This window comes from Nyctereutes procyonoides, unplaced genomic scaffold (genome assembly GCF_905146905.1).
Source record: "Nyctereutes procyonoides isolate TBG_1078 unplaced genomic scaffold, NYPRO_anot_genome, whole genome shotgun sequence".
Classification (NCBI taxonomy): Eukaryota; Metazoa; Chordata; class Mammalia; order Carnivora; family Canidae; genus Nyctereutes; species Nyctereutes procyonoides.
This window is the reverse complement of record NW_026575140.1, coordinates 74,081,959-74,105,615: the sequence shown is the minus strand read 5'-3', so window position 1 is coordinate 74,105,615 and position 23,657 is coordinate 74,081,959. Positions and strand designations below refer to the sequence as shown.

The 23,657-nt window shown below is 51.6% G+C and overlaps 1 protein-coding gene across 2 annotated transcripts; it reads left to right on the top strand.

Moving 5' to 3' along the window:
* The first annotated feature begins 738 nt into the window (after positions 1–738).
* On the top strand, positions 739–20,365 carry SCN2B (sodium voltage-gated channel beta subunit 2). 2 transcript variants are annotated; one of them, XM_055305390.1, is made up of 4 exons: positions 739–889; positions 15,475–15,641; positions 15,914–16,124; positions 16,601–20,365. In XM_055305390.1, the coding sequence occupies exons 1-4, from the start codon at positions 880–882 to the stop codon at positions 16,798–16,800; spliced, it is 588 nt and encodes a 195-aa protein (XP_055161365.1). In that variant the 5' UTR covers positions 739–879; the 3' UTR covers positions 16,801–20,365. The 2 variants fall into 2 exon arrangements, with proteins under 2 accessions (XP_055161365.1, XP_055161364.1); XM_055305389.1 differs by lacking the exon at positions 739–889 and adding an exon at positions 7,940–8,167.
* Positions 20,366–23,657: the final 3,292 nt, after the last annotated feature.

The following is a 23,657-nucleotide window of genomic DNA, read 5'->3' as shown; positions in this document are numbered from 1 at the left end:
CCAACCTCAAGTGGAGCTACATTTTTGTTTTGTTTTGTTTTGGAGGGAGGAGGAGGGGCAGACAGAAGAGGGAGAGAGAGAATCTCAAGCAGACTCCTCTCAGAGCCTGATGCAGGGCTCAATCTTACAACCCTGAGATCAGGAGCTGACTCAAAATCAAGAGTCGGATGCTTAACCGACCGAGCCACCCCAGTGCCCCTGGAACTACATTTTTTAAGAATTCTCCTAACTAGGGCAACCCTGGTGGTGCAGCGGTTTGGTGCCGCCTGCAGCCTGGGGTGTGATCCTGGGGACCCGGGATTGGGTCCCACGTCGGGCTCCCTGTGTGGAGCCTGCTTCTCCCTCTGCCTGTGTCTCTGCCTCTCTCTCTCTCTCTCTCTCTCTCTCTCTCTCTCTGTGTCTATGAATAAATAAATAAAATCTTAAAAAAAAAGAATTCTCCTAACTCTCCAAACATCAGGACCCTCTTATAACACATCCATTTTTACCTCTTTTACCAACTGTTCTTCGTTATCTACTTGGAGTCCTGTAGTCTCTTATTGTTCTTAGCCAAGGCTAAGAGTCATTATATGTTCCCTTCTCACCTGTTAGCTCTAAATAAAGAGTATGTCAATAATTTGCAATACATGCATCCTGTCCAAGACATACCAGAGAAGTGACACATGTTGCCATGATAAGTAGAGCGGGGAGAAAGACTCTTTCATATCCTAAAAATTCATGGAGAGGAAGTGATTTCATTTCTGGGCTCTAACACTCTCTCCTGGCTTAGGGGGTCTTTTTCTACTTCCTCAAGTATTATTTGCAGAGGATGAGGACCTTGAGGATACGAGTTAGGTGGATGGATGGTGATTTTAACTCTGCTGTTCTGGGTCAAGGAGAATGAATGGGGGTAAGTGTTGGAGGGTGGGCTGTGCAGTTGCCCACAAGCTCCTGCAGAGGGCACTTGGATGGGGGGCAGCGTGGGCACACCCCTCTGGAGGTGGGTAAGTCCAGATTTGAACTTGATTCATTACAAGGGTCGCTTCCATTCTGGGTGGAGCAGTTGTAACTGAGGAGGAAGAGAAGCCTACTTCTCTCTCCCTACCCTATCTCCGCACAAACCTGTCTTTTATACACGGGCCTCAAGTCGAGGTGGAGACGGAAAATGCACAGATGTCAAATACTAATTTTGCCTCACACCCCAACAGCCCTGCGGGGCCATGAGACCTGCTTGCTTGTCATGCCCTTCTCCTAGGGGGTGTTTGTTAAATCCAGGAGTATGAAGACATATGGCATAGGGGATGTGCCTTATGCTCAAACAAACCTGGTTCAAACCCTGGCTCTCCCTTTTGCTCTCTCTTCAATATTGCAAACTTTACTTAACTTCTCTGAGACTGCTGCCCCTAAATATAAAATGGAGACTCACAGGGTTTTTTTGTGAGGGCTAAATGGGGTCCCTTAGGTGCCAGTGCTTGGTGCGGGCCCTCCAGCCCCTTCCAATATGTTCTTCCCCCACTGGATTTGTCTTCCGGGGACTCAGTCTCCATTTCTCATTAATTTTTATTTCTATGGGGAGGAAGCCCTTTACCCCAACACACCTAAATCCCTCTTCCCACCCCAAGGAAGAGAGAGCTAGGAAGCTGAGCTTCCGGAAGGGTTTTACATGGCTCCTAGGGCTGGGAGAGCTGCTGGAGACAGCAGGCTGGAGCTCCTTGTGGTAGGTCCTTTTGCCAGCACTTTTGTTGCTTGAATTTGCACTAGTTTAAGTCCCTAGAGCACCAGATGCTCCCATATTCAAAGGTTTCCAGAAGTATGCAGGCTTTTGGCAACAGAAATTGGGCCTTGAAAGGGTGGAGAGGGTGGGGTCACCCATGAGTAATGCAGAAGCTAGCAGACTCAGAGCTTGGCACTGGAATTGAAAACACTTCAGCCTGTCCCGTGGGGACCTGTAGATGTGCCTCCTGGAAAAGCCTTCCACCAGCCCTTTACTCTTTGTCCCTGATTCCCACCCCACTTTGTCTCCTTTTGGCTACTTAGTATGCTTCTATGTCTACACTGGCAGTTTATTTTACGAATCACTAGCTGTGCGCACGTGTGTGGGCGAGGGGAGGTGGTTTGGAAAGGGTCACGCTACCACTGAATTAGCTTAGTTACTCAGGGCCAGAGAACCTTAGATTACAAATTTTGCCCCAACACAGACCAGTTATCCCCTTATTAAGAAAAAAAACAAAGTTCCTAAGGACTACTGACCTCTGCCCAGGCCTGCTGGTTTGCAAATGTGGTCTGGCCTTCCTCAAGGGAAATCAGGCAATCCATAACCACTTCTGTAAAACTCAGCTCTCAAAACATCTTTTTTAGAAAAAAAATAAGGGAACTCAGAGTTTTCTCAGAAAGCTAAAACCTTATTTTATGGTTGATGAGAACAACAGTGGGTGGCCTGTCCCAGAACTTTCAAAGCATCTGTCTGGACCCCACATCCTATGTTCATGGCCTTCTGAGATTGAGTGGCATGTTGTCTACCCATCCATTTCTCTCTCTCTCTCTCTCTCTCTCTCTCTCTCTCTCTCTCACTCTCTTTCTTTCATGGAACCTTATGCTCCATATACCTGTGTCTTTTTTGCTTCTGAGCCTTTGCTCTTGGTATTTCCCTGCCTGGAATTCTCTATCCCTTCTTTCCTGCCCAAATCAATATTCTTTCAAGGCCCTGCTTCAGTCCTGCCTGGGTGGACTGTTTCTCACATCTTCCTAGCTGTCTCTGCACTTACCAGATTTTATCTCCTAATGTTCTCTAATGGTCTCATGGGTATGGGGCTTTATTTTCTCCAAGAGATCTTAAGCTCTTAGAGATCCTATTTTTAGGTCTTTTCTGTGTGCTTTGTAGCATCTGACCCCATGTAGGTCAGTCCCTTGTTGAATGGGATTCCTAGAAGTGGCATAGGCCAGCATGTACAGGGAGCTGCCGGATCCGTCTCCCAGTTGGGGGTCTACCACACGTTGGCCGCACAAACTCAGGCTGATGGAGTTTCTGTCCTTTCCCCAGATGTAAAGTAGGCATTCATTCATTCTCATGTGCTCAGGGACAAGGAGAAGCTCTGCTCAAATCTGAAATAAGACCTAACCCCTGTTCTTCAAGAGCTATAGTTTAGTTGGGGAGATAAGATACATTAAACAAAAGATGACAATACTTTCTGACACCCAAGTAATACCCAGTATACCTTTGTTTCTGTACCCTTGTCAAGGGTCATTTATACCTTTGTCTCCTTATCTAGAACGTGAGCTCTCAGAGGGTGAGCTGTATCTCATTCATGTCAGAGTCTCTAGCTTCTAGCCCAGTGTCTGGACATGGGGGATATTAAGTAGATATTTGAGTTTGTTGAATGAGGGAGTTGATCAACAAACGAGTTGAACGTACCCATGGGAAGAAGAGGTATATAGGAGACAAGGAGTAGATGAGTTGGTGGCAGATTTTTGAAGAAAGGCTAGGAGGTTGCTGACCAGACAAGACAGGAAGGGCATTCCCAGACTAAGAGACTGCAAAGGAAGGACACCCAGTTGTGAAGCGCTGTGCTGGGTGAGGGGAACCACCCGGTGTGCAATGGCTGGAGAAGGGCATGGGGCAGAGAAGAGAGGTGAGTAAAATGAGTCCATGCCTTTGTTATTCTTCACTGGGTGGCTGGTGCTCTGCAGAGTGTGGGACCAGATTTTCATCCTATGCTTGCTCCTGCTTACCAGTCCCTTCTCCTCAGCCCCCAGCCCTGGGTTCTCATCACCCTTTGCTCACAGGATGCAAACCTTTTACTATCAGTTGAAGTCAAGTCTTGGATGTGCTCAAGAAGCACCTGGAGATCTTATTGAAAATGCAGGCTGTGGTTTCATGGGTCCGTGGTTTCATGGGGCCTGTGGCTCTGCGTGTCCAAGGAGCTCCCACATGATGCTGCTGATGCTGCTCCAGGGACCACACTTTGAGAAGCAAGGCTTTAAGGCAAATTCACTAGGGAGACTCTGTAGAATTGGGATTGGGCATTCCAAAGGCAAAAGGAAACAACCTTCCTTCGGATTATTGAGAACACTTCTTCTCCCAGCAGGGTAGGTGATTGAATGTTGTCTCATAAAATATTCAGTGGTAAATGGTACCGGGTAGAAATGCCAAAAATAGGGCTTTACTCCTCAGATAGCTCATCTTTGATATTGGTGTCTTCATTCTGCAAAATACCTCTGAGTTTCAGCCTCCTCGGCTTTACTGGCACCTAGGGAAAGCTTACTCTTTTGGAGCACGTGGGCGTTTGGAGGTCCAAGTGAGCCATGGGAGGTTCTAGGGTAGCCCTCCTTCTGCCTCACCCTGCCAGCACACTTCGACACCCCTCACCCCCCCACCAGATCTTTTGACCCTTAGTCCTGGGGGACAGAATTGCACAAAGGCTATTCTGTTATAAATGGGACACTTGGTTTCTCTTAGTCAAACTTTGGATAGAAGCAGAGAAGCAGATAAGAATTTCTTATCTCAGATGTCCCCAGAAGTTTCTGGACCCTGCGTGAGACCAAATGAGCTGAGGAAGCAGCTTCTCTGAGCCCCACAGTCACCCTCAGCTGCATTAAGGAAAAGGAGGAGGCCGGCTACGTCAAACCAAAACTCTCTGGCTGACATGTGCCTGCGGCAGCATGGGTGACTGAGCCGCAGACCCGGACAGGCAGGGCTGTGGCCGGGCTGGTGCCAGCCTCTCCCCTGGGCACACCTGCAGCCTGGCCGCTGCGCGGTGGAGGAGGACTGCGGCCCGAGGGCAGTGGGGAGGGAGATAGGCCGTGGCCACTGGAGGACACCTTCCCTAGGCTGCCCCCTCCGCGCCTTTGCTCCTTTGCTCCCTTCCTGTGGGCTGTGCATCGGGTGGAGGAACCTGCCTGCTGGAGAAACCTGCTGAACCAGCCACAGCCAGATGCTAGTCAAGTGACAGAGGCTGAAGATCCGGCAGGGACAGGCACCTCTCCACCCACCCTTCTGCCTTCAGCAACTGCCACAAAACCTGGCCCACATCACTCCTCCCAGCCTAGCACAGCTTCGGCCGCCTTGGTGGCTAGGAAAACCTGCCTTCACGATGCTGTGTACCCCTATTTCCTCATCAAATTCATTCATTCCCTCGTTCACTCATTCATTCATTCATTCATTCTTTGGTTCCTTCATTCAGGCATGCTCTTGTGCAGTGATGTATATCACCTGTTTCTCGAGTGCTCTGAGCCAGACTCTGCACTGGGCTCCCGGTTCTGTTCCTCTACACCCTGCGATTTAGCACCTTTTTTTTTTAAATTTTTTTAAATTTATTTATGATAGTCACAGAGAGAGAAAGAGAGAGAGGCAGAGAAATAGGCAGAGGGAGAAGCAGGCTCCATGCACCGGGAGCCCGATGTGGGATTCGATCCAGGGTCTCCAGGATCGCGCCCTGGGCCAAAGGCAGGCACCAAACCGCTGCGCCACCCAGGGATCCCTGCACCTTTTTATATCCTATGCAAAGGTCCCTTGCTTTGTCCATTCCAGTCTTCTTTTCCCTGTGCCTCTAAACATCCTGGTGCAAGGTCTGGGGTCTTCTCCCCTGGGAGATAGGCAATGTGGAATACTTGGAAGTGCCCCTTGTTTCACACAGACCTCAGTTTGAATACTGCTCTGACTCTGCCCTTGACTACCATAAGTCATTTTGGGTAGGGTAAGTTCGGTTATCCTCAGTTTCTCCATTTGCAAGTTAAAAAAGAGAGAGAGAGATAATAATAAATTGCCTATCTCAGGGTGACAGTCCAGTTGGGGTATCACAGGTGGAGTTATAGCTCAAAAATATTCATTGCTCCCTTTTTGGTGCCTCAATAGCCCATTGCAAGTGTGAAGAATTATTGCACAGGAACCTGCGTTCTACTTCAATGTCTCCCCAGAAGCGTGGGGGCCACCTTCTGTGCCCAGGGCCACTTTGCTACTCTACCACAAGTCCTCCTACTTGTGCTATTTGCCTATATTTTTCTTCCTTTTTAAAAAGGAAAGTTTTCAAGCATATACAACCCAGAAGAGAATTGTATAATGAGTCCTTTGCACCTGCCACCAACTTCATTGAACAGTCACATCTGTGCTTGTGTCACCTACCTCCCCCAGTTCTTTTTTTTTCCTGGAATATCTTTTTTTTAATTTTTTAAAGTTTTTATTTATTTATGATAGTCACACACAGAGAGAGAGAGAGGCAGAGACACAGGCAGAGGGAGAAGCAGGCTCCATGCACCAGGAGCCTGATGTGGGATTCGATCCCGGGTCTCCAGGATCGGGCCCTGGGCCAAAGGCAGGCGCCAAACCGCTGCGCCACCCAGGGATCCCTTTTTCCTGGAATATCTTAAAGCAAATTCAATTCACCCTGTCATCTTATCTATAAACCCTCCAGGGTATATAACAGATAAAGATGTTCAAATCAAAATGAGATACCATCTCACACCGGTCAAAATGGCTAAAATGAACAACTCGGGAAACAACAGGTGTTAGTAAGGATGCAGAGAACAGGGAATCCTCTTGAACTGTTGGTGGGAATGCAGACTGGTACAGCTACTTTGGAAGACAGTATGGCAGTTCCTCAAAAAGTTTAAAATAGAACTACCCTAAGACCCAGCAATTGCAGTACTAGCTATTTATCCAAAGGATACAAACATAGTGATTTGAAGGGGCACATGCACCCCAGTGTTTATAGAAGATTAGCCAAACTATGGAAAGAGCCCAGATGTCCATTGACAGGTGAATGGATAAAGATGTGGTATGGAATACAATGGGATATTAGCCATGAGAATGAAATCTTGCTATTTGCAACAGTGTGGATGGAACTAGAGGGTGTTATGCTAAGTGAAATAAGTCAGAGAAAGACAAATACCATATGATTTCACCAATATGTACATTTAAGAAACAAAATAGATGAACATAGGGAGAGGGAAAGAAAAATAAATAAGATGAAATCAGAGAGGGAGATAAACCATGAGACACTCTTGACTCTGGGAAACAAACCTAAGGGTTGCTGGAAGGGAGGCAGGTGGTGGGACGGGGTAACCGGGTGATGGGCATTAAGGAGGACACGTGATGTAATGAGCACTGGGTGTTATAGAAGACTGATGAATCACTAAATTCTATCTCTGAAACTAATAATACGGTATATGTTAACTAAATTGACATTAAATAAAAAAAATACAGATAAGAACGTTCAAGAACAGAATCGCAATATTTTTATAACACTCAACAAAATTAAGAATTATTCATTAATATAATTTAATACTCAGCCCACATTTATTTTTTTCCCCAATTGTCTTAAAAATGTCTTTTTACTATTGATTTGATTGGGTATCAGGAGTCCCCCCAAAGGTTCCTATTACATTCGATTGCAAGATCTCTTAGGTGTTTTTACACTGGTCTACTTGGACATGTTCTGGTTTCAGTGGAAATGGTAGAAAAACGAGGAAGTCTTTACTTCCAGAAAGTCTCCCTAACTCACTTCCCTGAATCCTTTCCAAATAACACAAAACAAGCATCTCCTTTTTTGGGTGTTTTTAAATGACAAAATAGATCCCCCCCCTTCACAGCAGTTTTGAAATGAATGAGCTCCTTTACAACTTTCAAATCCCAACAATCATCTAAGAGCAGCAGCAGCACAGAAGAAGAAGAAGAAGAAGAAGAAGAAGAAGAAGAAGAAGAAGAAGAAGAAGAAGAAGTTGGAGGAGGAGGAGGAGGAGGAGGAGGAGGAGGAGGAGGAGGAGGAGAAAGGCAGAATTTGCTTTAGTTCTTGATTAATTGGGAGAGAATTGCTGGGGAACTTTGTTCTTTTCAAAAAGACTTTTTTCCTGCCCTCCCACCTGCTTTTCAAAATCCACCAACCACAAAATTTACTCCATCCCCCCTTTTCTCTCTCCCTTACACACTCCCTCTCTCTTTTTAGCAGCAACATACAAGCCGGCCATATTAGAGAGATGGAAATAAAGCTTCCTTAATGTTGTATGTGTCTTTGAAGTACATCTGTGCATTTTTTTTTAGCATCTAACCATTCCTCCCTTGTAGCCCTCGGCCCCTCAAATCACCCTCTCCCCCATCCCACCCGACTAACATCTCAGTCTCTGAAAATGCACAGAGATGCCTGGCTACCTCGCCCTGCCTTCAGTCTCACGGGGCTCAGTCTCTTTTTCTCTTTGGGTAAGTTAGACTGCACATCTGCATGCTCCTGATGGTCCAGAGGTGTAGCCACAGCTGGAAGAGGATGGGGGCCGGGGGCAGGAAAGACGATATTGGTTGAACTTCCCTTCATGTCCTTGGGAAGGGAGCTAATGAACGGGGACTGGGGAAGACATTACTGGGGACTGCATAACGCTGAGACTACTTGGTCGTGGAAATGTTGGGTCGTGGGATCTTGAGTGTGCCTGTGTGTGGGGGGGTGAGGGTTATCACGGGAGGTGATTTTTCTTTGGATTTCCCTGAAATGGACTTGTGTGGGGGTGGGGGCAGAGGGTGGGTCGATCTGCAAAATCTCTTCGTGGATTTTTTTTAAGCTGCTACAAATATGGGGTCCTGGGTCTTCTTGCTCCCTTAAGGGGCTTCTCTTGCAGACCTTGATCTTTGGGATCTGGTGGATTCAGGATATGAAGAAAGAATGTTTGGGGGAGTGGGAAGTGGGAAGTTGAGTCTGGGTCTTGCTTCCTGGAAATCTATACCATTGATTTTTTGAAATGTGTCAGGGAGCAGGTGGGAAGCAGGCTTGAGGTATGAGCTTGGCACTGGGAAGAGATTTGCTGAAGCAAGTGCTGATGGAGGCCTCTGACTTGGGCCCGATGGAGTGGAGGAAGGGGCCAGGTGAAGGGACCAGGAAAAAAAAAGAAAAAGAAAAAGGAAAAAAAAAAAAAAAGGAACTCCAGGCTGGGTGTAGCTGTGGCCCTTTAAGAGCAGCCCAGCCTCGCTGACTGCCTTGTCAAGTGATCCACATGTTAATTTCATATTTGACCACTCATGACTTCCTGGTGAGTAGGTGGGCTAGAGAGTTATTTGCAAGCCTGCTTTATGGGTAGTTTCATTCTTGCTCCTACACTTACTCATCAGTGGTGTACTCATTGGTCAAGTCCAAGGACTGTCAGTGGGATACTCCCCATCATCGAATCCCACTTCCTCTCTCTGTCTCCTCTTTCTCTGATGTGCTGTGTTGGATATTAGGCAGGAGTCCTAGACAGAGACAACATAGAGCCCCTGGCAGCATCATAAGGCCCATTAGCTTTGCTGAGTTACTGGACATGTTAACAACAGAGCAGGAATGTGACGGAAGCCAGTGCGGGGCAGTATCAAGAGGGTGAGCTTTGGAATCAGCTCTGGGTTTAAAGCCATCTTTGCCATTTACCCCATGACCATAGGCAAGTTACTTGACCCTTCTGAGATTTGGTTCCTTTGTGGGTAAACTGGAGAATGCCTGGGTTTTTTTGGGGGGAAGCTGGCATACAGCAGGTGCTCAATAAGAGCTGAACTTTGTGAATGCTTGTCATGCATTCAGATGCTGTAGAATTTTAGTCCTCATGGTAATCAGTAATCGAATGAGATAGATACTGCTATATCCTTCTGTAACAGATGAGGAAACAAGCACAGAGAAATGAAGTAACTAACTTATTTAAATTAAGTGACTTAAAGTCACATGACTAGTTTAAGGCGAACTGAGTTTTGAACTCATTTGTCTGACTTCCGGTACTTACCTGTTGGACTCTACTGCCCCCAATGTTCAAGAAATGGCACTGCTATATCAATAGTGATCAAAGAATTTCAAGTGCAGGCAAAAAGATGGGGAGTTGGGTGGATGACCTGTGTGTAAGGAGCCAGGGATGGAGGACAGGTGACTCCTCTGGGAGTTAGGGAGAGCTTTCTGTGGGAGAGGGAGAGAGTCTTGTGAGAGCCTGATCTAAGTGAAGGAGGGAAGGGGGCTCCATGACCGTGACCAGGGTGTATCTTAGGGGGAGGATGGGGTCTGGAGTGAAGAGGTCAAGGAGTGGGGGTTGTGAGGCAGTGGTGGGAGGAAGCTAGGGCCTCTGCAAACCTGGGTGGTAGAGGATGCAGGAACGGGGAGCTTGATCGATGCTATGATGAGGCTTGCCTTGGCACTCCAAGGCTAAGAGCTCAGAGGCACAATGGAACTTTGGTGGTTGTAGTGGTATCAGTCCCCAAGATGGAGGGACAAATTGTGAAGAAGGGGCCGCCTTAGGGGCAGGGTTTGTGAGAATAACCATAGAGCTGATAAAGGAGGAAGGGGACCAGCTGGGCAACCTGCCTTATACACAACAAAAGCATGTGAGACTAGTTTTTACCTAGAAGCAATCCAAATGCCTGGACTTCCCAGAGTTTTTCTTAAGACCACTGGCTCTGCGGGCATCAATCTAGTTATCCAAATGTGGGTTATATTAGATGAAGCCTAGAAAGTGGAGTCTGGTCCTCACTGAAGCCCACTGCACATGTCTGCTGCTGGGGGCAGGGATCCAGACATGGAGGGAAAAGGCCTTTCCTTCCTTTTATAGGTGTTTATTGAGTGCCCATCTGCGCATCAAATACTGTTCTGGATCCAGAGATACCAAGATGAGCAAAAATCAGCTCCCCAGAGCCTCCTGGGGGGCACAGGCACATGAACAGATAATGAGAGCACAGCATCATAGGTGCTGCCACAATGATAATCATAATGATGATGACAATGACAGCGGCTAGCCTCCGTCAAGGGCTGACTATGCACCAGGCATTCCTGTGAGCTTCCTACATTAGCAAGTCATGTAATCTTCACAAGCGCCCTAGAAGTCAGGTTCTATTATCATCCCCCATTTTACAGATGAGGAAACTGAGGTCAGAAGGTTCACTATCTTGCCAAAGATCAGGCGGCTTGGCCACAATGCCGTTCTGCCTTCTGGTCATGTAGGTCATGTAGAAGAGAGAACAGGGCTGGGGAGAGGGCCCAGGCGCTGGGGATGCTGTCATTTGGGCATGCCTGGTTAGCTGGGAACCGCGGGACAGGTAAGAGGGCTCCAGGTGGAGAAGGGTGAACGAGCTTCCCGACCTGAAGCAAGCATGTGTGCAGAGGCATGGCGGTGTGAAAGAAAGTGGGGTTAACAGAAAAAGTAAGAAGTCAGGGATCACTGGAGTGGAGGAAGCATGGAGGGTTGGGAGCTGGCAGGAGAGGAGGCCAGGACCTAGATTGGTCCCAGATGGCAGAGGGTTGGAAGCCGTGCCCAGGAGCCTGGACTCGATCCTGAAAGCAACAGGGAGGCAGTGGAAGGGTGATGAGGACATGCTGCGTGGGGGTAGACTGGGCTTCCATCCTGGTGTGGGGGAGGGTCTGAAAGCAGTAGGCGAGGTCTGGGTGTCACACTCCCCTGGGATGCTGGGGCTGCTCCAGGAGACAACATGCTCCAGAAGCTTGGGGGGACCATTTCTCTGCTTGGACGCTCTCTCTTTTATTTTATTTTTTATTTTTATTTTTTTTGACACTCTCTCTTTTAAACAAGAAGAAAATAAACCTACCTCATTGGTTGCTGTAGGGTTGGAAAGAGGAGTGAAGAAAATTCACTTTTACCTTCCAGGAGGTAGCACTTCACCGGAAGTGAGCAAATTTTTGTGATCTCTGAAAGATGGGCCAGTTAGAATAGTGGATAACATGGGGCCTGGGATGCCCAGATGTGCCCCCAGAGAAAGAGTGGGGGCCTGGGTGCCAGTGATGCCTTGGAACTAAGACCAGAAGCCACATCCTCACTGTGCTCCTAAATAATTCTCATTTTCTTTCTATGAGTTGGAAATCAGGAGACCGACCTGGTCCCAAATGGGGCAAGCAGGAGGACTGGGCTTCCTTGTATGGAGGTTCCTTTAAACAGGACCATTCCCCTCTGGCCAGCCTGGCCTGAGCTGGGAGCTGCTCTGCTATGGAGACAGTGGGAGGCCTGGGGGTCCCTCGCAAGTCTTGGAATGTCACCCAGTCTCAGCCCTTCACCCCTGTCTGGAGCCCAGCAGCCTGGGCTAAAATCAAGCTTTCTCACTTACTAGCTGTGACCTTGGGCTGTTCGTGTAACTTCTTTGTGCCCAATTGCATTGTCTGGAAAGTGGGATGGTAATAGGGCTGTTGTAAGTATCAAATGAGGTCATATTCTTGGAATGGGTAAGACAGCCTCTGGCACACAGCAAGCACTTAGTTGTTATCGTGAAGTCTTTTCTGGGACCCTTGCTAGAGACTCGGCTACTTTCCTGAAGCCGCAGAGTTTATTGGGATTTTGCTCACAGCTCTGACCCTGCTGCATGGTGGTTTCTTTAATGGGGGTCTGGATTGGTGAGAGACCTAAAGCCCCGGTGGGGACTCAGGTTGACGTGGGAGCGTTGGAGTAGGAACCAGGAAGTACGGTCTGGCCTGGGCTCTGGCCTGGGCTCATCCCTGTCCTCTGTGTGTCTCCCTTGGGCCTCACCTGCCTCGCTGGTGAGGCGGAGGGTCTAGATTCACAATTCTGGAGGTGCCCCTGCCTGGCTGCCTCTGATCTGGTGATCCTGCGCCCCGATCTGCAGTTGGGACTGGCTGGACATCTCTGACCACTAGAGGGTGCACGGTTCCTTCTGGAGCCTCCAGCAAGGGCCATGCTGCAGGGTTGCGGGAAAGGGACTCTGAATTGCACCTGTGCTCCCCCTCCCCCGCCAGCCAGGAAGGACCTCCCCATAGCTCTGCCCTTCCACGCGGGAGGATGCTGGCTCCTTCACAGTGGAGGGGGCTGCCCTGGGGGTTCAAGTTCTAGCCTGAGCAGTGTGGGCCAGGCTGGGAAAGGGGTTGCAGATAGGTCAGCCCGATTCACAGCCCCTGCTTTCTGGGGTCACTTGGAGACCCCTTTTGGTAGGGGGCCCTGGGAAGGTCGCGGAGCTCGAGCTTGGAAGGGGTTAGAGAAGCAGGGCCTTCCCCGGGTAAGAGGTGAACTCAGGACAAGGCCTTGCCGGGTTCCTTCCCTGCAGATTCTCTGCCTCTGCAGAGCAGGGGCGGCAGTGGCATTTGCTGCACACCTCCTCCTTGCCTGGCGCCGAGCTACGTGCTTTCATAATGGTGGTGAAAGCGGGGCTGTGGGAACTGGGCTTTGTTCTTCTTGGCAGGCCCACTCAGCCTCCCCAGTTCATGCTCCCCTAGTGAGTACTCAGCCCACACACGAACCCGAACCCAGGGCCCTGCAGGTGGATGTGCATGCCTAATCCCTCCACCTGAGGCTCTTCTGGGACCTCTAGGGCCAGCATTTTGGAGCATCTCCTGTCCTTAAGTCCTGTTCGCTAGCCCTGGCCACTCATCCTGAAGGATGGGCTGAGCAGATTGACAGTCCTACTTGCAGGCAGGCTGCTGTGATGCTGCGTCCTTCTGGCTTGGGGCCCATCAGCAGTGCCCTACACAGTTGTTTGGGAAACCAGAGCCCTGTAGGGGATGCTGCTGGACTGTCACTGCAGGGGTTGGGGGGGGGTGCTGGGCCTTGTGCCAGAGCTGGGGGGATTCCAAGGGGCTGCCCTCTGCCAGGAGGAGACTGTCCCAGAAGGCCTTCCTGTTTAGAGAACTTGAGGAGAACATAGGGTAACAGGAGCTGCGACTGTCCACCATGCTTCATGCTTTACATATTTTATCTTTTTAAAATGATCATGGCAATCCCTGGAGGTGGGTGTCATTAGCCAAGTTTTACAGAGCAGGGGACTGAGGCTTGGAAGGTGAAGTAGCTTGCGCACATTCTCCCAGCCGATTGAAGGCAGAGCCGGAATGGGACCTGAATCTCATGGGATCTTCTTGTCTACACTAATTCTGCATCCACAGCCTCCTAGTCAGCCCTCTGACTCCCTGCCTCCTCACCCCCACTGAGTCCCCTGCTGGCTTCCTATCTCACTCGGAGATGAAAATCCTAACTGCCAGTTCTAGCCCCCAAGGCCCCCAGGGCCTCGCCCCTGCCTAACTCTGGGACCTCAGGTCTCACCACTTGCCCTTTGAATCACCACTCCTTGTGCTTCAGACACACAAAGCTTGTTGCAGCCACTGGGACTTTGCTCTTAATATTCTGCTGCTTGGAACTTGATTCCTTCAGAATTTTAAATGGCTCACTCCCTCACTTTGCCAGGGACTGCCTACCTGTCAGCCCCTTCGAGCAGTCCTCCCTGACTACCAACAGGAAACAGCACCCCTTACGATGGCCACCATGCATCACGACGTAAAGTCACATTATTATTTTTTTTCTTGTTAACGTCGATTCCCTTCCCTAGAACACAAGCTTTGTGTTGTGGCCACTCGGGCCTGGCTTGTTCACAGCCATAACCCCCAAGGCCTAGGCTAAATGTGTGGGGCATAGGGAGTGGCTTATTAATAGGGGGTAAATGAGCAAATGCATGGCTCATACTGACCATTACTGTTTATCCCCTGTAAAGAAAATGAACCTTTTGGGATGATGTTTTGATGATTTTGGCAGAAAATCTTAGTGTTAAGGTCAGGACTTGGGTGAGGCCAGTGAGGTGCCTATGGTGTACAGTTTAAGGAGGTATTTGCCTGACACTGAGGATGGGTCCTCCCTTCGATTCTGTGTTCAAGGCCTTCTTCTCCATGGCGATCACTGCAGCTTCAACTGGAAAGGCTTGGGCTCACTTACCTCACCCTAGACTTTGCTCTGCTTTGAATGTCAGAGAGGGCCGGGCAGCCCCAGCACCCAGCTCTTCTGGCCCAGGGCTGGTGCTCCTTACAGGATTTGACAGAAAACTGCCATTCCCACCCTGCCACCCCTTCAGCCTGGATCAGCTCCTTGCTGTGGTGCTTCCAGGCCTGACATCTGCAGAGGGGACTCCTGTCCTCATAGAACCATCCGTCAGTCCCTTGGAATCGTGCTTATTCTGGGATGCATCTTCCCTCCTACTGCTCGTCTGCCTTCTTTCCTGCTTGCTAGAAGCTGGGGGGAGATGAGGGGGCTGGGCTGGGCTGGGTATGCCGCTTCACTCTGGTCTTGGTGTATAGAGAGCAAGGCCTTCTGAATCTCCATCTGTCTGAAGGCTTTCTGCCACATGGGAGACACTGTAGCTTTAGCTGGAGGAGCTTTGATCACCAGAGATGGTTGGAAGTGGTGGGGAAGAAGGGGAACCTGAGGCCAGTACAGTAGAGTCCGAGGTCTTCAGTTAGCAGGTGGCAGTGGTAAAGCTGGGGCAGGCCAGCCAGAGGAGCGGCTGCACAACCATGGTCCTAGGTAAGTCTTGGGGCCATTTGTCTGCCTCTGGTTTGGTAGGCGATTCAGTTCTCTCCACCCCAGCCTTGCTCTACCCCAAGGCCCACATCAGGTACCCCTTAGGAGCTTTGCCCACTGCACTCCACTCTCTGACTAATTTCAGATGTAAGGGACCCAATCCACTGCCATAGCTCTGCCCCACTGACAGCAGGTGCAGAAGGCTTGCCCCCCTCCCTAACCACCCCCCCCCCCGCAACCAGAATTCTCACCAGTTTGTGGCTTTATCCACAGTGCCACCAGGGCGGAGCATGGAGGTCACAGTACCTACCACCCTCAACGTCCTCAATGGCTCTAATGCCCGTCTGCCCTGTACCTTCAACTCCTGCTACACAGTGAACCACAAACAGTTCTCCCTAAACTGGACTTACCAGGAGTGTAGTAACTGCTCGGAGGAGATGGTGAGTCCGGGATGGAGGTGGAGGTGAGGGAGGGGGTGGGAGCCCCTGGGCATGAAGCCCCCATTTCTCACCACCTGCCCACACACTCGACCAGCACCCTGGAGATCCTGGTGGGCTAGTATGCTCCAGGGGACTTTGGCAGAAGGTGTACTGTCACGCCTGGGTGGCCCTGGGAGGGTAGGGCCCTGGAGGTAACTGCCTCTTTTCCAGTGGGGTGGGGAGGGGCACCCCCTCTCCCGGCGCCTCCTTGCTCAGCCAGCTTCCATCCCCAGTTCCTCCAGTTCCGCATGAAGATCATCAACCTGAAGCTGGAGCGGTTCCGAGACCGCGTGGAGTTCTCGGGGAACCCCAGCAAGTATGATGTGTCTGTGACGCTGAGAAACGTGCAGCTCGAAGATGTGGGCACCTACAACTGCTACATCATGAACCCGCCCGACCGCCACCGCGGCCACGGCAGGATCCAACTGCAGGTCCTCATGGAAGGTGAGGGGTGGGCGGGGCAGGCAGGGTGAGGAGCCCGCTGCCCTGGGGGCCCCTGTCCCACCCACCACCCTCCAGCAGGAGGAGCCCCCTGGCTCCTTGGGAGGGGCTGTGCTCTTGGGGTAGAGCAGGGCTGGGGTGGAGAGAACTGAATCTCCAGCGTGTGCTGGGCACCCTATTTACCAGGGATTAAGTAAGGATTAAGTTAAGGATTAAGACCAGGTTTTATCCTTATAATGACCCCAGTCACGGGTCAATCGTAGTAGCAGCTCTCATTCGTTGGGCACTTGCTATAGAGAGGTCATCACCCAAGGTCACAAGGTGAGTGAATAGTACAGTTAGGACCTTTCCACCAAGAGCATCCGGTGAGGACCACAGGGGGGTGGGGGTGGGGCACACACTGCAGGGAGGGGGTGCTTGGGGGAGGCTCCCTTTCGGGGCCCCGGTCCTCAGTGGGTCTGTTTCTTTTCCTTCTCCAGAGCCCCCTGAGCGGGACTCCACGGTGGCTGTGATCGTGGGCGCCTCCGTGGGCGGCTTCCTGGCGGTGGTCATCCTGGTGCTGATGGTAGTAAAGTGTGTGAGGAGGAAAAAAGAGCAGAAACTGAGCGCCGATGACCTGAAGACAGATGAGGAGGGCAAGACTGATGGAGAGGGAAACGCGGACGACGGCCCCAAGTAACAGGCCCCGCAGCCCCCCTCCCGTCCTGTTGCCCTCCCACCCTCCACCCCGCACACTGTGCCCCTGCCTGCCCTCTCTTGGTGTGCTTCTCCTGAACCGGGGTCCCAGTGCCCACCTGGGGCCTCCCGAACCCCTCATGTCGTGTCCCCCACCCTGCACCAAGAGTGACCCACCTCTCTTTCATTTGGGAAACCTACCGTGGCGAGTGGGATGTGTGGGCCCCCAGGGGAGGGACAAGTGGGCTCTGACTGCCGGCCCCTGAGTGGAGGCAGGAGGCCTGTGAAAGGGTCCCAGGAAGAGACGGGGCGCCCAGCCCGCCCTGTCTGTGCACTGGTCTGGTGGGCCCCAGGGAGCACCTCCGGGCGGCGGAGGGGCTCTCCTGCGCTGCCTCCCGGAGCCACTCCAGGCCTGGCGGCCCTGTCAGGCTGGGGGTGCTGGTGGGTTCCTATAACTTGGGTGGCGGGCGTGTCAGAGGGACGACTGTGTTTCCTGGACATTGCAGGGAAGCTGGGGCCGGAGGGCAGGTGGAGAGGAGCCTAAGCCCGGGGACCCATGGTCTTACCCCCTCTCCATCAGTAGCTGCTACCACAGAAGCCTTGGGGAGTTTCTGTGGGCTGCTAATCTCTTGGGATTTGGAGGGGGGAGCATTGTGCTGAAGAGTTGCCAAGCTGGGCGGTGGGGAGGTTGTATCATTTTTCACCATAGCCATAAAGAACAGGAGACAAAATTCAAAGTCAGCTAAGATCTGAAGGGGTGGGGGTGCCACTGTAACATGGAATTGGTTGCAGACTGGCTTCTCCAACCTGGTGACCTTCCTGTCAGCTGAGTGTGGGGCTGGGGAGGCGTGGAAGCCACGCGGCAGTGGGTGAGGGGAGTCGGGGCTTCCTCTGGGCCCTTGTGTTTTGTGTTTGAACTTTCCCAGGTACCATCAGCAGGGCTTTTAGTTGGCTTTTGGGTAGAGACTGGGAAGGGAGCACCCCGAGGGGAGAGTGAGGGGAGCCTTGGAGCTTCTGAGACGCTATGGGCATGTTATACCCTCCCTGCCCCAGGGACTCCCTCTGTGGGGAGGAAGGTAGCATTTATGGAGAGCCAACTTTCACTGCCATTTTACTCACATTAAGAGGGAATCATTTAAGCCTCAAGAGAGGGAGAGAACCAGAGAGAAACTGCTGACGTAAACACTACCTTGGAAGATCCTCAGGGATCAACCAGGCAAGTTCCACTACAGATGGGGAAACGGGTTCAAAATGACAGAGACCAAGAGTCCTGCCATCCCCTCCTCCGGCTCCTCAGTCTCCAGTTTGAATCAACAGAGCCATAGTTTTCCTCTCCATAGGGAGGGGAGGGGACGGGAGGGAGGGCTGCTCCTCTCCCAGGCCGGTGGGAATGGAGGGATGGTGCAGGAGGGCAGAGCTGCTGGCAAGGCCCTGCCCCTGCCCCGCACTGACTGACCTTCAGCCCTTCCCTGGCCTTTCCAGGAGCTCAGACCCCACCCAGGTTCTGGGAGTCAGCGCCCTGGGCAGGAACCGGTCTGGGGAAAGTGAGTGGAGACAGGACTGTGACAGTCTCAGGGACAGTCTCAGGGACCATTCTCTGCCTCTGCCCATCAGATGGCCAATTTGGGGAGAGAACAGTAGCATCCATGAGGTTCGGTTTAATTCACTTCAATTCGACATCCATTTATTGAGCATCTCCTGTGTGCCAGGCACTGTGCCAGGTGCCAGGGATGCACACAAAGCCATAACACAGTTGGAAGCTGCCAGGTCAGCACTGTGGGGACCAAGATTAATTTTTTTGGTGCATCTAATTCCACCTCCGCAGCCACTGCTTCCAGGGCTGGAGTTGGAGAAGGAAGACAGTCCCAAATCTGGGCCCTGGGAAGGGAAGAAAGGCAGGAAGGCGGGTAGTGGTGGTGAGGGTGGGAGATTCAACAGGGAACAGGGTGACAGGCCAGGCAGAGTGGGCACAGAGTGGGGGACGGACAGCCTGGGTGACAGCTCCCGGGTGGGGGGAGTCCAGCTCAGTACCTAACTGCCAATCAACACACTGCCAATGGGGGTGGGCTAAGCCACCAGGATGCCTGGGGCAGGAGGACACAGCCATCCTTGGAGCCAACCAGCCATGAGGGGAGCGATGGGCAGCTGAGACCAAGGGCGGTTGCGATACGCAGAAGCAGCCCGCAGATTTCTCCTCGCGGCCACCTCTCAAGTATTCTCTTCTCCCAGGATGAGTGAGGATCTGTGCTGATGCGGGGCACGCCTCACATTTAGGGAACTTTTTGCGCGATTCCCTAGGGTTATTCTAAGAAATCCCAACTCCCCATCAAGAAGCTCCAGACTTCTGGGCTCCTTCCTTCCAACGTCCTGGCCCAGGGTGGGGGGCCTCCCGAGCTGCCCCACTCTCTTGTGCACTTTCTCCTGCAGCCTCTTTGAATCTCTTCGGGAGGAGGTCTCCTAGAGCTGCCTCCCCCAGGGCCATGAGGTTGGGAACAAGATGGGGCTTCTGTGCATAGAGGTGGGAAACCCGTGACATGTTTCCACAGCAGCCATTTCTCTACCCTGCTTTCTAGTTTATACCAGCAAGCCGCTCCTCTCCCTGCACTGTGGGTTCACGTCCCACTTGTCCCACTTGCGGCTGCATGTTCCCATCACTGCGCTCTCCTGGGTCCAGTCTGCTGGTTTTCCCAACAGCCCCTGCCTCTCCTGTTGTCTTAGAACTCCCTGTCTGTCTCTTCCTCCTAATTTAAGGGCCACTGTAAGGAGATGGGCTGGCCAACCCATGCGATTGAGCTTATAAGAGCAGAGTACAATTTTTCAGGACTGAAATGCCTTGAGGTGCCTTGAAACTGGCTTTGAAAACGGCTGTCTGCCCCTTAGCGATGGACTAATCACAGTTATTCCCAATCTATAAAAAGGAAAAGCCAACTGGTTCCATATTTCTCCCTGGAGGTCCCTTTGGGGAAGTTGGGCTGGTATTTACAAGGTCAGGTTAAAGCAGATGGACGATGGAAAATACTGGCCAGGTCCCAAAAGACAGTCCCAGGCCATAGGAATGGCGTGATGCAGTTGGAATGAGTGATGAATCAAGAAATTTTCCTTGCAACTCATCTTAAGGATAGACAGCCTGTGTCTCTTGCTGTGCCTCGTGCTAATGTCTTCCTTTATTGAAGCTTGCTGATGCATTTGTACATAGTCTATATATAGGTATAGATATATTATATATACAAATATAAAACATCTCACTACATCCACTCCAAAAGTTACACTGGGTGTTGAGGGAAAAACCATCATTTCTCAGTGTTTTGAGTTGATTCACCAAAGGCAAATTATGGAATGTTCTTACTGCTTTTTGTGCACTTGGAGGAGAAAACTCAGCTACTTACGCACTTTCTGGGTTTTCTGTGCTGCAGGGTGGTTGGAGGGGGTGGTGGGGAGAACAACTTCGATGGTCCTCTGTGACCCAGCTGCTGTGATGTGTCTGCTTTGGGGAGCAGGCTGTGTTTTCTTTGCAGTTTGTTGTATTGCTTGGATCTATTGGCTACAATAAACAGATCATCTCCCCTGAACATCCCTCGAGTGTGGCTTTTTTCAGGGCTCCAGAGCGGGGCAAGTGGAGGCTTTGCCAGGATCCTGCCAGGGACCCCTCCTGCTCCTCTCATGGGAATCCCACTACCATTGCCGGGCCCGCAGCAAGGACACAGTCCTTCTGCTCTGCTCATGTAGACGAATGCCTTATCTCTTTCCCTCTTTGCCTTCTCTCAGAATCCTGGAGGACTCTATCCACCTTGGAAGCACCCTGAAGACAGGGTGTCTGAACACTCCCCACTTTTGGAGGGCCTCTTGATTACTTCTGGGATGACGACAACCTTTGATATTGTGGGTGCTGCCTATTTTTTCCCTGGATGGGTGAGCCATCCTTCCTGCCTGCCTGTGTCTGAGCTGCGTCTGACCAGACAGACGCTTCCTTTGCCTGCTCTGGACTCGGGGGAAAGAAATAGTTGACAGTGCCTCTGAGTCTGCCCTCATGCACCTTCAAGGTTGAGGGTGTCTGGGGGGAAGAGTCAGGATGTTCAGGTCCCACCTGAGTCCTGCTGGATCTTATTTACATGCACCTGGATCTTCGGAAGCTCAGGACCAAAGAGGACCCCCTGGTAGAGGGGCTCCACTAGCCCGGACACACCCAGCCTTTTTCTCTTTTGCTACCTGTTCTCCATCTCTGCGTTTTTCTCCTATGCGCACACACGAAACGTAAGAAATGTTTCAACTTTCTGAATGGCAAGTGGAAGTGGTTGGTTCCTACTTTTGTTCTGGTTTCTTGGTCTTCCCTGTCTCCTCCCTGGTGACCCAGAGACCTTTGCCAGTGTTCAGTGGCCAGATGCACTTTAGAATACTTCCAGAGGACCCTGACCCTGTAGTTGTAGCACCTGCGGGGGTTGCTGCTGCTACCTGGGAGCGAAGCCAGAAGGAGCGGCAGCATCAAACAGAGGGGGCTGGTAGTCAACTGAACCACAGATACCTTGGCTTAAAAGGGTGTCTGTCCCCCAGAGCCCCTGAGTCCTTCCAAGGATGGGATGTCAGGCGGTGCTTCTCTACCTGACAACTAGGGAAACTGAGGCAAAGCCTGTGGACTCGGCAGCAGAAGGCACTAGGGATTCTGGCTGGTTCTCTCTGGGGTAGGGCCAGCATCTTCCTCATTCTAGGGCTTTTCTCCCAGAACACTTTGGATCTGGGCCTGGCTTCTGGGAGAGTTGGATTTGGCTCTGGCAATCTCCTTAAATTGATGTTCTCTAGCCCAGCCTGCTTGGGGCCTGGGTGGGGGTAGTTCTGATTGCAGAATGAGGTGCCTTGTGGGGGAAGAGCTAGTTGCCATTCTGGGGTTCAGAATCGGTCACCGACTTTCTGTACCCCCATTTGTGATAGAGGCGTCTGTACAAGAGCCTCTCCATTCCCGCGGCTCCTTCACTTCCTGCCGGAGCCCCCTGCAGGGCTTGGGCACCCCATCCACCCACCCACTGCCTGCCACCTGGAATAGGAGTCCATATGGGCATGGGGAGAGGGTGATTTCAGAGTCCCTAGGACAGGTCCCAAAGGCCAAAGGGAGTGGGATGGGAGAGGAGATCTTTACAACATCAGAGACAAGGAAGGGTCTTGGGGACCATTGGCCAAGCCTCCGGAGTATCCTGAAGGGAAAGTTGAGGATCACAACAGGGAAGTGACTGGCTTAAGGCCACACGATGCGTCAAGGACAGGACAGGATCTCCAATCAGGCTCTAGGTCGGTGGTTCTTCCCACAGTCCACAGTCTGGGCACAGCTAGGCACAGCTGGGCACAGCTGCACACACAGCCCAGAACCCTGTCTGCCCCTCCCCAGCTGGGGCTGGGTGGAGCTTCCGCAAAGGCTGTTTATAAAGCTGAGATTCAGAGAGCGAAAGCGTTTCTCCCAAAGTCACGCAGTTGGCTAATGAAGAGCCTGGCAACCAAGTCTCTCTTCCCTAGGTAAGGCCTTCCCCAGGTTGACCTGATGCCCATCAATAGACAAGAGACGCATGTCTCCCGGCTCCAATTCCCAGAGTCCCATTCCCACACCCCGAGTGTAGTTTGCTTCATGCTTTTATATGAGCCCCTCTTAGACTATGTGTCTCCTTCTCATTTTGCAGGGCTGGGCGTAGTACCTGAAAACCTTCAGGTGAGGGGAGGTGGGCTGGGCAGCTTGATGGACAGGAGCATGAGTCCCCACTAGGTCTCTGGCCCTCCTGCACGGCATTTTGAGGTCCCGGAAGGTCCACACTGGCAAGGATCTGCAGGAACTCTTCTCATATGGCCCTGGGAGCATTGCCCCCCACAGACTTCTCACCCTGAAGCCCACCAGGTTCTAGTCCTCCCTGGCTGCACACTGCCATGCTGATGTCCAGGGCACCAGCCACCCTTCAAGACAAGCTCCACCTGTCCAGTGGATGAGAGCTCCAGGGGGCCTTGGGGAGGGCAGCCCATCTGAGAACTCTATCATGGCATCTTGACATAGGTTTGATCCTAAGATAGACTGGCCTAGCCTAGAAGCCCCTTGCCCTGCAGGGCTGAGGAGGCCTCTGGATAGAACCAAGAGAAAGACTGATAAAGTAGCTTTTCCTTTTCTCTGGCATTAATGATCTCGAGAGCCCAGGAAGTGCCAGGGAAGGGGGCAAGTGAGCACTGGGCACTCAGCCTGGCTACTTGGGATTCCACGGGAGGGGCTTCCCTTACAACCCTGGCAAAGTCACCTTCATCTCAGCCACAGCTGCTTCTGCTTCTCAACAATGACAACTGCCCCGTAAACAGGTGACACAGGGAGTAGAAACTGTTTGCCTCAATAGACTGAGAGCCCCTCTTGTGGGCAAATGGGCAGATGGAGAGGGTTTGTTCTCTGCCTGTGGGTGGGGGAGAGTGTGCATCCCAACTGTTGGCCAATACGGTGGCTGGGTCTGTGGCCACCGGGATAGGGATGAGACTTGTCCCATTCTGCCCCAAGGCAAAAACACTAGGGCAGGCGGGCAGAGACAGATATTGATCCAATGTAAGTCAGGGCTGTGCAGAGGGTTGAGTTTCTCTGAGGTAATGAGATCCCCATCCTGGAAGGTATTCAAGTATAGCTTGAGGGTGTTGTTGAGAAGATTCATATATCAGGGCATACTTTTAGATGACTTCTAAGTTCACTGATGATTATCCCTCTGCAGCTCTCACTTTAGGATTCAAGTGATAGAAGGGGGATTAACTCTTGCTTGCCCGAAGAGAAATATGACACATGTAGGGTCAAGCTCCTGTCCCTCTGCCTTCTAACTCTGTCACACTCTACTCCAGCCTGCTTCTGTGCCCTTCTGTGCC